The 14,738-nt window shown below is 51.2% G+C and overlaps 5 protein-coding genes across 5 annotated transcripts; 4 read left to right on the top strand and 1 right to left on the bottom strand.

Moving 5' to 3' along the window:
- Positions 1-115: 115 nt before the first annotated feature.
- Positions 116-3,470, bottom strand: BO97DRAFT_446245 (GTPase-activating protein GYP7). The gene is made up of 5 exons (XM_025698628.1): positions 2,970-3,470; positions 1,526-2,897; positions 1,207-1,469; positions 833-1,151; positions 116-780 (listed from the first exon to the last, which is right to left on the bottom strand). Exons 1-5 carry the CDS (start codon positions 3,123-3,125, stop codon positions 368-370), a joined length of 2,523 nt encoding a protein of 840 aa, XP_025547505.1. The 5' UTR covers positions 3,126-3,470; the 3' UTR covers positions 116-367.
- A 254-nt stretch (positions 3,471-3,724) lies between these two features.
- Positions 3,725-5,340, top strand: BO97DRAFT_398434 (aromatic ring-hydroxylating oxygenase subunit alpha; the record flags this gene model as incomplete). Its single annotated transcript, XM_025694190.1, has 5 exons — positions 3,725-4,223; positions 4,273-4,425; positions 4,488-4,669; positions 4,732-5,147; positions 5,198-5,340. The coding sequence occupies exons 1-5, from the start codon at positions 4,137-4,139 to the stop codon at positions 5,338-5,340; spliced, it is 981 nt and encodes a 326-aa protein (XP_025547504.1). The 5' UTR covers positions 3,725-4,136.
- Positions 5,341-5,868: 528 nt separating this feature from the next.
- On the top strand, positions 5,869-7,409 carry BO97DRAFT_354373 (putative iron-sulfur cluster-binding protein; the record flags this gene model as incomplete). The annotated part of the gene is made up of 5 exons (XM_025692096.1): positions 5,869-6,084; positions 6,146-6,617; positions 6,670-7,015; positions 7,150-7,301; positions 7,354-7,409. Coding segments are annotated over 5 exons (1,242 nt in total), but the record flags the coding sequence as incomplete, so codon positions are not given.
- Positions 7,410-7,664: 255 nt separating this feature from the next.
- On the top strand, positions 7,665-9,039 carry BO97DRAFT_408421 (Mpv17/PMP22 family protein). Its single transcript, XM_025695860.1, has 4 exons — positions 7,665-7,770; positions 7,834-8,074; positions 8,265-8,573; positions 8,654-9,039. The coding sequence occupies exons 2-4, from the start codon at positions 7,976-7,978 to the stop codon at positions 8,801-8,803; spliced, it is 558 nt and encodes a 185-aa protein (XP_025547502.1). The 5' UTR covers positions 7,665-7,770; positions 7,834-7,975; the 3' UTR covers positions 8,804-9,039.
- Positions 9,040-11,324: 2,285 nt separating this feature from the next.
- On the top strand, positions 11,325-14,507 carry BO97DRAFT_354259 (uncharacterized protein; the record flags this gene model as incomplete). The annotated part of the gene is made up of 2 exons (XM_025692090.1): positions 11,325-13,599; positions 13,675-14,507. 2 exons carry the CDS (start codon positions 11,325-11,327, stop codon positions 14,505-14,507), a joined length of 3,108 nt encoding a protein of 1,035 aa, XP_025547501.1.
- Positions 14,508-14,738: the final 231 nt, after the last annotated feature.

Here is a 14,738-nt window from a genome sequence, read left to right as displayed (position 1 = left end):
GCGGAGTTCGTTGCTTGCGACTGATTTCCTTGTCTTCTTTGCTATCGATGCCGTCAAGACTATACAATAGCTAGCAGGGCCAAGATATACTAGAGGGAGAAGTAGGAATAATGTGGTAGAGAATATGAATTTGTTCTTTCAGGTAAAACATAATAATCAGGCTTGCCCATCCAAAAATCCTACCCTCCGACTGAACAATACGCCCAAACCAGACCCGAGATAACTCACGACAGAAGGCGGAAGAGTTGAAGTCACAGGGCATCACAAAATTTGCGAAAATATATTGGCAGGTAATCACAGGTATCATATCAAGTCATAAAAACATAGAGAGGGTTGGCCAGTTCGCTACTAGCTGACGGATTGACTTCTACGAACGTCGCTCAGAAGACGCGGCTCCCTCCTGTTGTGGCCCAGGTTGTGAGCCGGGACGAGGCTTGCGAGCCCATGGGATGTCCTTGGCGAAGAGTTGTCGCAGTTCGGGGGAGATGATCTTAGGGTCTTTGTCGCTTGTTCGGCTGCTGGACCCGGCGGTGACGCTGCTGCCGGTAGTGAAACCGGTGGTTTGAGGGCGTTCTGGAGATTTGCCCTTGTTGGTACTGTCGTTACTTTCGGCGTTAGTGGCGGGGCTTGTGTTGGGCTTGCGTTGGTAGGCTGCTGGAGATGGAGCAGGGAAGTTGTTCTTCTTGTCGATAGCTTGGACGGCTCGTCCAAAGCGGTGGAAGAGAGATTCGGCGCGGGTGAGGATGGGGATGAGTTCCATGGTATTCGAGAGCTCGTTGACTGGAAAAGGTATTAGGATGGATTCGAGAGACGTTGGCGAGGGGATACATACTGTATTTCAAGACCTCATCGAATTGCTTGAGATGGTCCATGATAACATCTCGGTGTTTCTCGAGAATTGCCAACGCAATGAATAGGTGGAAGCTACTAGACAGATAGTCTGTCCAAAGTGTCTCCCACAGACGTAGGACATCCGGCCATTCGAATTCGCGCTTGTACCAAACCAGAAGCATACGGAAGAAGAAGAAAAAATTGGTACTATCGGCAGATTGTAGGTGAAGATAGAGCTGAGGATCCATAAGCTGAACAAGGTGGTCTAATGTAGTAAGCTGGGCGCGCATGCCGGATTGGTCTCGGAGGAAGTTTTGTTCCTGGTTCAGCATGTAAGCACGTATAGACCGTGATGGATGAGACTAGGTATATTACCATCCGATTCATGAAACCGACAAAGGCCCAAAATGCAACGGCATCGTCCTGCATGACCGCATATATTGGAGCTAAAAGATCGCTCATGCCCTGGACATACCCAAGATCCGGGTTATACTCGTTGTATGTTAGGAGCATATCTTTCATTTGTTCTAGATGCACATTCGTTCCAGTCTCAGCAAAAGGTGAGTCGGGATCCGGGTGAGGAATATCTTCGCCGGCAAACAGGGGTATCGTGCGGTCTGTCCGATGAACATCTTTCTCTGGGGGTGGATTAGTATGGGGCAGTGATACATTCCAGGTTTCTCCAAGCACCTACCTATTCTGTTCCTTTGCTCCTTCCACCAATCATACTCTTCTGCCGTGGAGCCTCCTTCAATCATCTTCTCCCACCATGCGCCTTTTAGGCGAATGTATTCGTCTCGTTTGGAGCTGATCAGAGCCTGCCGTTCATCACGGCAACTGTCCCAGGGGTACACTCCGAGGAGAAAGAGCCATGCCTCTTTTCGGACTCCGTCGTTTGGGTCCAGCCCTCCATGGAATATCCTCTCTTTCACCTCCTCGACCGTCAACTGCAACCGACCCGTATTCGGGTCGAAAAAGCCCTCCCACTCTGTTAAAGTCACGATCTTTCGACGTTCTTGGATAGACATAGTCCCCGTCTCCAGCTCCAGTATCTCAAAATCGCCCACAGAGCTGTTCTCCATGCCAAGCACATCCCGAGCGGTCCAGATCCGTTGATTCCTTTCTCGTTCACTCTGTTCGGAGATGCTCATGGCCCAACGAGCGAGATAAAGTCTGGCACTGTCAAATTCGTCCTGCAAAGTCTGTATCTCAGGCGTCCTCATCAGCCGGCGAACCTGGGGAGGTATTCTGGGGTTGTCCGCTAATTCATTTGCGGTTCGCCTGGTAAAAGTGGTGATCTTGCTAAGTGACTCGAGGACTTTCCACCTGGCTTCCTTGAGTGTTTTCACAAACGGATCCATACCGGCATCTGGCTGTCTGCTCCCACCGGGCTGCGCTGGAGCGAGTGCCTGATCTTGAGAGCCCCTGGCCGCGTCCGAGGTCGGCTGTTGCCCGAAAGAGAGGCGGTCCTCCTCGGATGGATTTATCAAATAGACGCTACTGTCTAGAGCAGACCGCTGGACCTCGACGTATTTCCGAAGCCATCGCAGCACCTCGTCCCCACCCCAAAACACGCTGCCATCCTCCCCAAATGGGTCGAAGCTCTCCCTGGTTCGCTTCTTCTTCTGCAAAATCGTCGACTCGCACTCGCTGTCATGGAAGAATAGAGCGGGGAAGCTATCGCCGGCGCGGGTGTTGATCACAAGACTCCCGAACCACCATCCTAGGCTTGGCGGTCGCACAAGGAGCGAGTATATCTCTGACAACGGCACAGCAAAAGCATACAGGCCGATGGGGTCTTTGTAGGTGGTGGTGGTGGGCAGGGCCGGTACAAGGTATTTCTGGCGCGGAGGGGAGGCGCTGTCGGACAGGTCGACTTTGACGTAGGTGCTGTAGGCGTCGCCGAGGGAGGATTCAGGGACCCAAGCGAGCAGGTAGGAAGAGATGTCTTTCGTAGGGGATGTAGCTGTAAAGGTACCGGAGGCAGAGGGAAGGGGCTTTTGTTGAATCAAGGCGATGAAACCCGGGATATTATCTTTGGAGGAGGGAGTGGGGTGGACGTAAACCTATGATGCTCGGAGCAAGGTGGGATTAGTTAGCTACACAGGCAGTGGCATTTGAGCGTGGAGGCAACTGACTTTGCTCTTGGAGAACAAGAGCTTGACACCTCGGCGAGAGGTTGAGTGTGAGATGGTGTTGTAATCGTCTTCTTCGTCATCGCTGACATCGTAGTAGGAAGCTGTCGGGGAAGGCGGCGAAGGCGGGGGCGTGTACTTGACTGGGTGGCCTGCCATTGTGATAGTCGGTCGCACAAGGCTATACCATCAGATTTGAGGAGAGGAGTACGTTGTACTAGCAATATGTTGCTCGTATGCCGTGGTGGAATTGATTCAAAGAATGAGATGGGACTAAGTGAAAGGTATAGCAGAAGTCAGCCACCGGTCGGAGGAAGATTGCGGAGAGGAAGAGAAGAGTAAGAAGAGTAAGGATAGAGTCACGGCAGGACGTCACGACGCAAACGGATGACCCACCACCGCCTTGCATTTTCCATGTGACTGTCAACGGATGCTTACCGACTACCTTTCAAAACTGGCAATGCGAACAGACTCGCGTGGTGAAAATTGAGGACTGAATATTGGATATCCCTCATGGACAAAGACTTGGAAGAAGAGGAATAACTAACCATCTCAGTATCTCCTGACAAATTCCATCGCCACCGGCGAGAATGATGGTCCGCATCCAGGCAGCAACCAATAGATAACGAACTGTTGACTTCGGCCATTGAAGATCTCAGCCATTGTGGTCTGGCAAGTGTGTTGAGCCGTGGGAATAAATCTGGAAGAATCATAGCTGTTAGGCATTGTTGTCTTTAAATTCGAATACTCCCAAGGAATAACCCTGGGTGACGATGTCAACCACATCTACTATTTGTCCCCCTGCCAGGACACTCATATAGATCTCAAAACATACTCGATCTGAATCGCTCACCACCCTTGGTGCTGCAGAGGTCACCGAGTATCTGCTGCACGTCTTGCATTAAACCCTTTTGACTGGTCACCCCGGCTCTCATCTGACCAGCAGCAACTCGAGCCTTCATGATAAGCTACATAAGTCCTGTACCCGGAGAGCACACGGGACCGCATAACCATTTCAGGAAACGATACGCCTGTCCAATCGAACCTATTGTGGCTGCAGATTGCATCTTCAAGGCGCATCGTACCGGCTACTATAAGAAAGGCAATTGGACCACATGAAACGTTGTAAATAGCTAATGCCACTTTGACACTGATATCGACATCTCGACAATGCCTGAGCTAACCCGCACTCTACCTGCGTCCTGGTATCGTAGTCCAGGGCTCTATCAACTCGAACGAAGAGCTGTCTTCCTGAAGGCAAGCAGATCCGCTCTCCAGGCAAACAACGACTAAAGCGCGTCTCTAGTCCTGGTATCTTCTAGGTCCCGTTACTCGATTCCGTGAGGTTGGCGCAAAAGTCGACTACGAGATCGCTCAGCGCCCACTGATTGCTTTTCGATGCTCTGGGAATGGCCATTTCCCTGGGTCACACGAGATTCAGGTGCAATGCGCGAAGACTGTAGGCCTGAGTACTCATCTAGTTGTGAGTTCCTGGAGCTGATGATGCTGATGCTGCACAAGGAACAATCCCTAAGACACAATGTCACACCCACCGGCCTTGTTTTCGCAGCCTTGGGAGACGAGGCTCCGGACTTCAACGAGTATTTCCCAGATCTGGAGCCTTTGTTGCAGAAAGTGAACTTCACCAAACTTCCGTACAGGCACAGCATCAAGTATGAGGGCCGGTTCAACTGGAAAACCATGTATGAAACTGTGCAGCACGGCGAGGCGGAGCCAGAGAACTAGCTGATCGATGGCAAACCAGGGTGGACGGGTATCAAGAGTGCCTGCATTGCCAATACACGCATCCCTCCTTCTCCGTCTACTACCCTCCGACGTCGTATGCGGTGCATAACCATCAAAACTTCTCCCAGCACATAGCTGACCCCGAGAAACCGGACGACGGCCTCTTTCTCTACTTCTTCCCGAATTGCACCTTGAATGTGTATGGCGGCGGAATGTCATCGTTCCGGGTATGTCCGACGAATGATCCGAACGTGACTAGGATGGAGTTCGACTATTACCATATGGAGTCTGGCGAGAAGTTTGAGCAGTACTTTAAATTCGTGCGGCAGGTGGCGCTGGAAGACTACGAGCTGTGTGAGAAGGCGCAGGATAATCTTGTCAAGGGCATTTACAGTGAAGGAATACTGAACCCGGACAAGGAGAACGGTGTATCTTGTGAGTATGCTGAGGTGATTCTGCATTGCGGCGATACTTATGATTCCCAGTCTATCAGGGTCGTGTCTTTGAGCTTGTGTGTGAACAGTACGCTGCTGATCAACTGGTGCAGGCAGAAGATAAGGAAGCGACTGCACCGCAAAAGGAACCTGTGATGATTATCACGGATGTCCGTGATCGCCTGAGGCAGTGACTTGATGGTATGAAGATACTGGAATTCTATGTACACTAGATTCGTCTAGCAATGAGTATATCACACTAGTTTTGAGTCCAAGAACAAAGAAGAGTGCCTCATGACCGTTGCTCTTGTTAGTAGTCCTAATAAAAACCTGATACTCGAAGCCTAATCATTGAGGAAAGCCTGATCTAGATCATCTGCGCTGTAGAATCTCTGCAACCTGGGTAGGCTCACCAGATCCGGTAAGTCAGAGAGAGATGAAAAATAGAGTGAGGTCAAATCGTACCACAGCGCTGACGCCTCCTACTGGCCCACTGGCAACTTTTACTGGCCAGAAAAGGTACCTCATGCAGGTCGGCGCAGTTGTGTGCCAGTGCGCAAATTCTGGTGAGACTTGAGCATCTATAAGATCGCCCTTCGGCGCCCAAGAGGAGATAGCACCTCACCACTGCAGCCTACTCAACAACCTCTGCTTCTCCGAGTCAGAATGGAAGCACCTCATTCCGAATCCTCACTAACACTAAGCACGCCTTTACTGGCGGACTGTTAGTTGCGTTAGCTTTGCTGTACCAGACCTTGCCTCGTCCATTCCTCCAGGGTTACTTTGACCATTCTGCCAAACAAACAAAGCTCCTACCACCTCAACCACTCTCAGAACACGAGGAACCCATCACAATAAGCAAAGAACCAGACTTTCCCACCGACTGGTGGACAAGCTCCAGCACATTTGAACTCGAAAGACGCGCAATCTTCAGTAAAGTAAATTCCCCAATCTCACTTTCCACACATTCTCCTCCATGGCCTTACGCCTTACGTCTAGCACTGGCTATGCGTCTCGCACCGCCGCCAATTCTCCAAACCAGGCGACTACCACACCTCGACCGTTGTCGGGCTACCCATCTTTCTGATCCTAGGTAAAGATGGCGATCTCCGGGCCTTCCATAACGTGTGCCGCCATCGCGCGTATCCGGTCATCCGGAAAGATCGCGGCTCGTCCACCGTCTTGGGTTGCCGGTATCATGGGTGGAGCTACAACAGCCTCGGGCAGCTCATCAAGGCGCCTCATTTCGATGGGGTGGTGGGGTTCGATCGCGCGCAGAACGGACTCTTCGCTGTTCACACCTTTACAAGTCAGGCGGGTTTTGTGTTCGTGAATCTGGACGCTAGGCAGACGGTTTGGCCGCCGGAGGTAGAGTTTCTAGATGGATTTGCGGGCCCCCGTGGCTTAGGGCTTCAGTCGAGGTGGGTAGGAGGACAGACAATCGAGGGTGAAGTCAATTGGAAGATGTGCTGTAAGTTCTATTCTCTCAATACCCAACCAGTTCTGCTAAGGCTTTCGTGTAGTGAGAGTGAAGCGTGTGATGAACGGGGAGATGCTAGGAAGTGGGGGATTGCAGCACAAGCGTCGTTCTTGGTTGCTGGACAGACTTGGGCTTTCGCGAAAGAGTTCCGAAGAAGTAGATATCTTTCCGATTACCACGGTGCGGGTGATGAGAGATGCAGCTTACTGGTACACGCTGACCTGCATACCGGTTTCTGCGCAAAGGACATCGTTTCGACTTGATCTGTACAGCTGCGGGGCCACAAATGTCTCTGAGACTCAGAGCGTCTCGAGGAAGGTGAACAATGAGCTGCAGCGGGCGATAGTTGAGTTGGAGGCAGACTACCGATCATGTCCCAATGATATTAGGTATGGTACAACCAACTGCATTATGACCAGGGTTGACGGGTTGGTTCTAAGTGGCCCTGCATGGGTGACATCGCAATCCACTGCAAGAGATACGGGTAAGCCCGCCCGTATGGTAGAAAAGTTTGAGGTGCAAGGTCATCATCCGATTACGATCTGACAGATGTGCAACTAGCTGTTCTTGATATGCTCAAAGCGCATTTGAAATTAGAAAGGCAACAAGGGACCGAAGTGTTCCCCGCCATGAGAAAGCCGAGGCGAAATGCAAGGTTTGAGCAAGCCGAGCAGCGTAAGCCAAGGGAACTCTCATCCCTTGGGTGACATTGCTAACGCACTGGTAGTTTGCAAGCATTTGGACTGTGTGGATGATCTGACCCGTCAGAAAATTTCCTGGTGATTTTGAGACTAAGTTTGTGGTTAGGACAGTTGTTCGTGGTGGGAATTGCAGCGCCAGAGAGACATTGTCATTATAGGTTGAATGACAAGCAAAAGCGACTTACATGTTCAAAAGAGTTGAAGATAGACTGCGCGGATATTTGCAATCGAAGAGACCCTGACTCTAGTGGTTTAAGGTAAGGTGGAGTGGATCCGCTGGCGGCGTGTAAACCTTCCTTTTTCTCCCACCCCCACAGCTCCATTCCCAACCGCCACTCCATCACTACCCAGTATTAATACGCACCCCCTCATTAATTTGGTTCCTTTGTTCATTGTCAAACTTCTACTCCCACGACCTGACCTATCTCTACCATCTGGATTAGGTACAAGTTCATGCTGTGAAACTCTGCTTCCAACCACAACCAAAGGCCGCTGACAATAACCAGGCGACTGGCTATTTCCCACCTATCCCAATCGGTACAAGTGCTAGGAAATCCTCCTGAAGAGACTCCACCTGGCCCAGATATAAGCTCTGGTTTCGATCCGCCTTATTAGCCTCAGACTCTCAGCCCCTTCTTCGATATCATCATGGCGCTTCCTCCGATAGCCAAGGCGACCTTACAGGCCGCGCTGATCAACGCCGGCTCCAATGTCTTGGCACAAGCGATCGGTGCTTACAAAGATGAGGTATGTATGGCCCCAAAGCTCAAGGGTCCAGTGCATCACCGATTGCCGTGCCCCCCAGACGATCCTGATTCTGTAGTTGCAACATAACTAACATGGGGCATGGGGCTATCGGCAACGCCATGAACGGGCTCTGAACATCGGTACCGAGTCTTAGCCTGTCATGGCTGCCGCTCGCTCTTACATCCTGCAGAGACCTTTTACTCTAGATAGTCAAGCGTTGCTGCAGTTCACAACGTCCGCGTTCATCCTCTCACCCCTGACCTTCCTCTGGCTCGAAGGACTCGAGTCCAAATTCCCTGGCCAGAAGGTGGTCCATGCGCCGAAATCCAAAACGGAGGGTGCCGCAGAGGCGAAACCCAAATTGAACGTGACGAACACCGTGTTGAAGATTATCATCGATCAGGTGGTGGGTGGTGCGTGGAACACTGTCGCCTTCATTACGACGATGGGATTCCTGCGTGGTCAGGACTGGGATACGATCACACAGCAGATTCAGAATGTATGCTCTTTTTTTGGCCCTTCGGAATGAGAAGTAATGTGACTTCAGAGATGCGCTGAATTGCTGACCTCCCTTACTAGGATTTCTGGCCGATTTTGGTTGCAGGTTTCAAACTCTGGCCGTTTGTCTCGATCTTGAACTTCACAGTCGTACCTACGGACAAGCGATTGCTTGTTGGTAGTTTGTTTGGTGTTATCTGGGCGGTCTACCTGAGTCTCATGTCTGGTTAGATTGAGTCTGGCTTTGAGACACTCTTTCACATATTGACCAACTTGGAGCGTGCAACTTGAACCGCGTTTATACGGCGCGATTCGAAGTACGCAGGGGTGGTTCGATATGGGGCTGTTGGTTTTTTAAGGAGACAGTCTGAAACAGTATCATTGGCTATGTCTGTGGTGATTCTGTCTGACACAGGGAAGGCATGTTGTGGGTTAGAGCTGTCATACTAGTCTATGGTGATTATAGAAACTGTGTGAGTTATAGAGCGTAGAGGCACTTCCCTTAGGTTGTATTTGCAGGGTAGTTCTTTAGTGTCAAACTGCGCGTTCTGTTTGACGCCGCAGTGATGGGTGCGGGAATCCCCGTTGAAACGGCATGTCAATGCAACCACCTTGACCCGCAATACACGGCTGAAGGCTTGGTCCGGAATCTCCGTACCAGTGAGCCTGTCTGGCCCCCATCTTTCTGGTATTGTCAAAGGTGCCATGGTAGAGAAGCTATCCAAGACCATTGTCCTAGCCTCCAAGCTTAGCCGGAGGAGGGGGCGGAAAACGGTTGTTCTCCTCATTTCCACCTGGCAGGTACCAGTGTTAATCCATAGCCTCTCTGAGGCAGCATGATTCAGCCCTGCTGCACTCGAGTCCCAAGCAAACCACTTCCTGCCATGCAGGGGAAGTGGTCCAGGTCTGGTTCCGAGCGGGAGGGTACCTGGATCATGACCGAATTCGGTTTGGTGAAGTGGAGCGACCCTCTATTTATAGAGGGGAAACTGGCAGGCTCCATGCCAGTAGATATGTCTGTCGATGCAAACCATCATGTTTGCTATGATACTGGATGTCGATCCTTACTATATCGAATCAAAGCCAGCAAGTCGCTGTCCTGAAACAGTGTCGGTCGGATTTTAACTGCTCACCGGCGTGGCGGTTTGATCATCATCTAGAAGCGAGATGCATGAACTCATCGTAGGTGCTTACAGTATGATCTGACCTGCATGAGATAGGTCTTAAGGCTTAGAGCCATACTCTACCCTCTTTAAGATATTGCTGTTGTGTCAAAGTCAGTTGTGTTCTCAATGGGGGCTGATTCGGTGCCTGATGACTTCGTGCAGGTCCATATGCTAGTGGCCGGAAGTATAAGCGTCACGCTTTCAATAAGTCAGTATGGATCTTTGAGTTTGATGCGCCAATAGTAATGCTCCGCCTGCATGAAATAGCGACTCGCATATCAGTTGGATTTAATGTACGACAGTACGTATTCCGTATGTCAAGCGCAAGTCAGTTGTGTGCTTTCATAGACTAAAAAGCTGAGATCTCCTCCGACTCTCAGTTGCACGAGACTCCACTGGAGGTGACACGGCCTGATAAGTGGCTACTGCATCATACCCGCCGTATGGTACAGTACGGTAAATCTAGACTGGCTAGGGATGGCGATCCGATGGCGGAGCAGATGGCGCAGCCAACACTGGCATTCTGATTCAGTCGCATTCTGCATGAACCCTTTCTTGTATCGGGTGAGTTATACTTGGTGCTGTCTAGAAGTGCTCTTTACAATCACACAAGCTGGGAAACCAGAGGAAGATTCTATGAGTCGATGATCTACCACGGTTTCTGGCTGATACCGTACCGTACCAATCTGACTGCATTGGCTTTGTTTTTTGGCCCCCCGCGGTTCAACAGTCCGTCGCTCCCATTGCTCGTCTCGCGTATGCTCCCTGCCTATCATCCTATTCATTATCTCAGTTGGCGTCATGTTGTCCGCACTTCTCTCTTCTCCCCAACTCCTAGACTCCTCCTTACTTACGATACCGAGTAAGGGGGTTGTTCTTGCCGGCACGTGGAGACTAGACTTAACTCTTGCCTTCTTAATCTCTCCATCGCCGCGCAATCAATAGGTCTCCCCTCATCCAAGAAATTGTCCGACTTTCTGTCAGCAGTGTCTGTAGCAAGGTCAGTACGCTCGTGATTCCTTTGTCTCACTCTCGGCGATGGCGCCTTAGATGATAATGTGCACGGTCCCGGCGCAATTTATTGTTACCCCGAACTAACCGACTGCGATAGTAAGCTGACTCTATTGATTGTGACAAAAAAGATCTTAAGTCGAGTGCGTTCAGCCTGTGAAGCCGCCCTCCCTGCTCTCCTTTCCGTCGTCGATCACGAATCTTCTATCTTCTGTCCCCAAATCGTCCAACGAAAAACATTCTCCTGACTTCCGAGAGTGTCCCGAGGGACTTGGTCTTGAAACCAGTGCAGTGCGACAGGACATCTTTCGACCGGTCGCATTAGCCATGCCTAAAGGGCAACAACTAGAAGAACGTACCCTCTAAGGTTCTGTGGCGTGGATCAACGCCATCAATTCGCTCCGCGAGTCTGAATCTCATTCCGAAAATACCTACTCCATCCAGAATCCGAGACCGGTATCACCTCCAGCGGGGCTCGAGAGACTGTTACACTAAAGACTCGAAGCGCATTCCAGTTTTCCGAGATGGACACCCTAGGCTCACCCAGTCACGTCTCTCAGCCATCCAGAATTAAAATGTCGCTAAATATTCACGATCTCCACGGTCTGGACGGGTTAAAGTCTGATAATGCATCCTGGTCGGATATCGAGGAGGATGACGACGACGACGACGACGACATTTCGATTTCCCCAATATCCGACAAGGCGCCCGCGTGGTCGGGAACGCGCTGGGCTCGCTTTTTCCCCGAACTCGCTTCCCACTTCTCCCTGACGTCGCCTACAAGCAACACGGCTCAACTCCCGTCAATCGCACGGAGTAGTCATACTCGTCCTCTGGATTCTCCGACGAGCTTGAAGTCTTCCGAGTCAGTGGAACGAAAAGATAGACTGCCGTCTGTGTTGTCGGACGGGGCCACAGATAAACGATCGTCCGGATATACTCTCACATCTTCGATCACGAGTCAAAGCTCCCGGATCTCATCTCCAAGGTGTAACTCTCCATATTCGGTACATTCCACATCACCTGATCTTCCAGGATTCTTCGACGATGGCAGAACATTGAAGAAGTCTCCTTCCCGCACTTTGTCAAGACATTCCTCGGTCAAGGAGTCCAGAGACAAGGACCTACCCAAAGAGACGTCTTTCAGACTGCCACCACTATTAGTTCGCCACAAGTCTCACCAGTTGCCCAAAAATCGCGAGACTGGACATGGCAATTACAGATCTCTGAAGTCCCCGTCGCTACCTGATATCCAGGAGAACTATCATCGTCCGACGCTGTCTCAGACTGCCGCGGGGGTGGAACCAACTTCGGTTGGTTTTGCTGAATCACAGCAGACACAACGAATATCCCCCCATAGCCACCTTCAATACTCTGCTGGACCATTGCAGATACGTAGAGGAAACATGGACATGATCGCGACTCGGCCAGCACCAATGCCTCCTATGAGTATTCATGACGTGCAGCAAGCCATTAGAGCCCAGTCTTGCGAAGAGATGAATCAAACAAAGGGGGAACACAAGAACAAAGGCCCCTTTTCTTTCGGTCTGCCGGGCCTCCACCACTGGTCCACTCCACCAACACTTCGGACTTCCAGCACCTTTCCTACCGCATCGGCATTGAAATCTACTTCACTATCGTCTCGTCTCACGGGAGATGAGAACAAAGGTGAAGTAGCCGAATTGCCTGGCTCCACTATTGATCTTTCAAAAACCACATCTACATCCATTAATAGCGAGCGGGAGCTGCGTTCAACACTTCCTTCCCTTCAAACAAAGGATCTTGACAATCCTGGTTTCATCAACTCGGCGCCACCTTCTTCCACAGCAAAGGAAGCGAGCGAAAATACCAATCACGGCTTGAGATATAATAAACTTGATGACGATTCTCTCGTGGGGTCGTCGGAGAAATACTTTGTGTCTCATAGTAAGTATGGTGATGTGGACACGAATACTTCTCACCGCCGAGAGGTCTCACAAGCGTCTACTATATATGAGCTTGATGCGAGTCCCGCTGTATCGCAGATCAAACAGCGAGCCGATACCCCTTGTACCAGCCAAGAACTCTCAGCAGAGATGCACGCTATTTGGTCCAAGGATATCATCTTGGCGATTTTGCGACAAGTGGAATCACTCGACGACCTCTTCAATGTTTCGTTGGTCTGCAGAGACTTCTACAGCACCTTTAAAGACCATGAATTGGACTTGATCAAGAATGCTGTTTTTGCCATGTCGCCTCCGGCTTGGGAACTACGAGAGATGAGTCCCCCTTGGGGTACAGAGTGGCAGTTCCTTCTTGACCCCGACGCTCCCGTCCCTGAGTACACGCCCGCCTTATATCTTCAACAATACGCGCAAGATATCTGCACCCTTGCCCAATTGAAGTCCATCATTCTGGCCCGTTGTTCAACCTTCTTGCGACCCGAGACGATCCGGGGGCTTTCTGGCCTGGATGATGCTTGTGCGACCGAGGTTGATGATGCCTTTTGGCGAGTCTGGACATTCTGCCGCATATTTGGTTGCGGCAAGCACAGAGAGGGCGACATCGCCGGACAAATGGATTGGCTTAAAGGTGGGACAATGGCCACCGATCGGCGCGTCTCTGTGGCGCAGTCCATCACTGATCCCTATGACATGGGGAGTGTCTTGTTCGAGCCTCCCGCAGGTTTTGGGCATGGCAACGCCGGAGGCTTGACGCAGGCGCAGCTGCATAGTATGACCGAGATTTGGACCTGTCTTGGCGTATTGCTCCAGCCAATGCACGGGAAAACTAGATTGGCACGAGAAGTGGGAGTCTTTGATGGACACAACGTGCGCGAAAAGGCTACTGCAAAGGAGGGAGCAGTTTTAGGTAAGAAAAATACGTGTTTCTATGTTGTTCAGAATTGTGAGATTGTTCAACTGAGCTAACATGGTTGGTGGTTAGAGGAGTGGACTCATTATATTCTCACGCTCGGTCTTTCAGCAGTTTTGAACCTCGGCTCGATCACGACGGAGGACGCTGCCGTTGTGACTACTTTCAAGAAAGCCCAATCTATGGGATTGGCGAGATGGGCGCCTTCAGACACTGTCGCAAGCCGGTCATCGTTCCTGCGGGAGGCCGTATCGAAAGCTTATCGGCCCCGGGAAAATACCCTATCCGAGGCGTCATGTAGGTCGTCTGGCGCCAGCAAGTCACCCAGTCCTTCTGCCGGTCGCGACCGTTCTCCCACCAGCGGTAGCCCCGGAAAAACCGACTCTTTGCTTGAGATGCAACGTCGCAGACAAGCGGCCTATTCAGCCCAGCTCAAGCTCCAGAAACAGCAGCCAACGAGCATGCCCACTTCTTCTCAGCCCGCGGAAGAACGACCTATCTCGAATTATGAGACTATAATCAGCCGTCTAGAGGGCAGATCAAGTGGGCCAGTCCGGACGGAGTCTATAGCCAGTCCGCCAAGGGCTAGCTCCACGATACCAGGACTATACCAACAAAGCACCGCACCTGCTCTTCAGCATCCGCAAGTCTGTGACCCTACTGACAAAGCCATGGACATGATGGTCCGAGAGCTAGGCTTCGAAGAAGAAGATGCGAAGTGGGCCCTGAAGATCACGGACAGCGGCGAGGGTATCAACGCAAGCGCGGCCGTCTCCTTGCTTATGCGGGAGCACCGGAACCAGCGGGAAAGTCGAGGGGGCGCCTCGTCGCCCAGTGGCAGCCTTCTGTCGTCGGTCATCAATAGTCCGGAGTCTAGGACTTCGGGGTGGAAATGGGCTCATTAGTGGTGTTTCGAACGTTCCTAGAGTTGAGGCGTGTGCCATCACGATACCTATGATGTTTTTGGGGAACTGGGTCAACGTACAATGTAACTATCTCTGTCAGTCATCTGGCCGACTTGCATGTTGGAGTCTGCTTATCAGCCTTGGCGTTCGTTGTGTGATTTGATACCACTGGCTCTGCATGCTTTTCTAGACGTATCGCTAGTTGACGATGTGCTATACGGCAATCTTTAT

Source organism: Aspergillus homomorphus (genome assembly GCF_003184865.1).
Source record: "Aspergillus homomorphus CBS 101889 unplaced genomic scaffold BO97scaffold_50, whole genome shotgun sequence".
NCBI lineage: Eukaryota > Fungi > Ascomycota > Eurotiomycetes > Eurotiales > Aspergillaceae > Aspergillus > Aspergillus homomorphus.
Note: the sequence above shows the minus strand (reverse complement) of the source record. Positions and strands in the feature narration are given on the sequence as shown.

Excerpts from the sequence above, each read along its gene's own strand:
- BO97DRAFT_408421 (XM_025695860.1), top strand. The coding sequence starts at position 7,976 with ATGGCGCTTCCTCCGATAGCCAAGGCGACCTTACAGGCCGCGCTGATC. Across the intron at positions 8,075-8,264 it reads TCGGTGCTTACAAAGATGAG|AGACCTTTTACTCTAGATAG; the intron begins GTATGTATGGCC and ends TACATCCTGCAG. Across the intron at positions 8,574-8,653 it reads TCACACAGCAGATTCAGAAT|GATTTCTGGCCGATTTTGGT; the intron begins GTATGCTCTTTT and ends CTCCCTTACTAG.
- BO97DRAFT_446245 (XM_025698628.1), bottom strand. The coding sequence starts at position 3,125 with ATGGCAGGCCACCCAGTCAAGTACACGCCCCCGCCTTCGCCGCCTTCC. Across the intron at positions 1,470-1,525 it reads GGAGCAAAGGAACAGAATAG|AGAAAGATGTTCATCGGACA; the intron begins GTAGGTGCTTGG and ends ATCCACCCCCAG. Across the intron at positions 781-832 it reads CGATGAGGTCTTGAAATACA|TCAACGAGCTCTCGAATACC; the intron begins GTATGTATCCCC and ends TACCTTTTCCAG.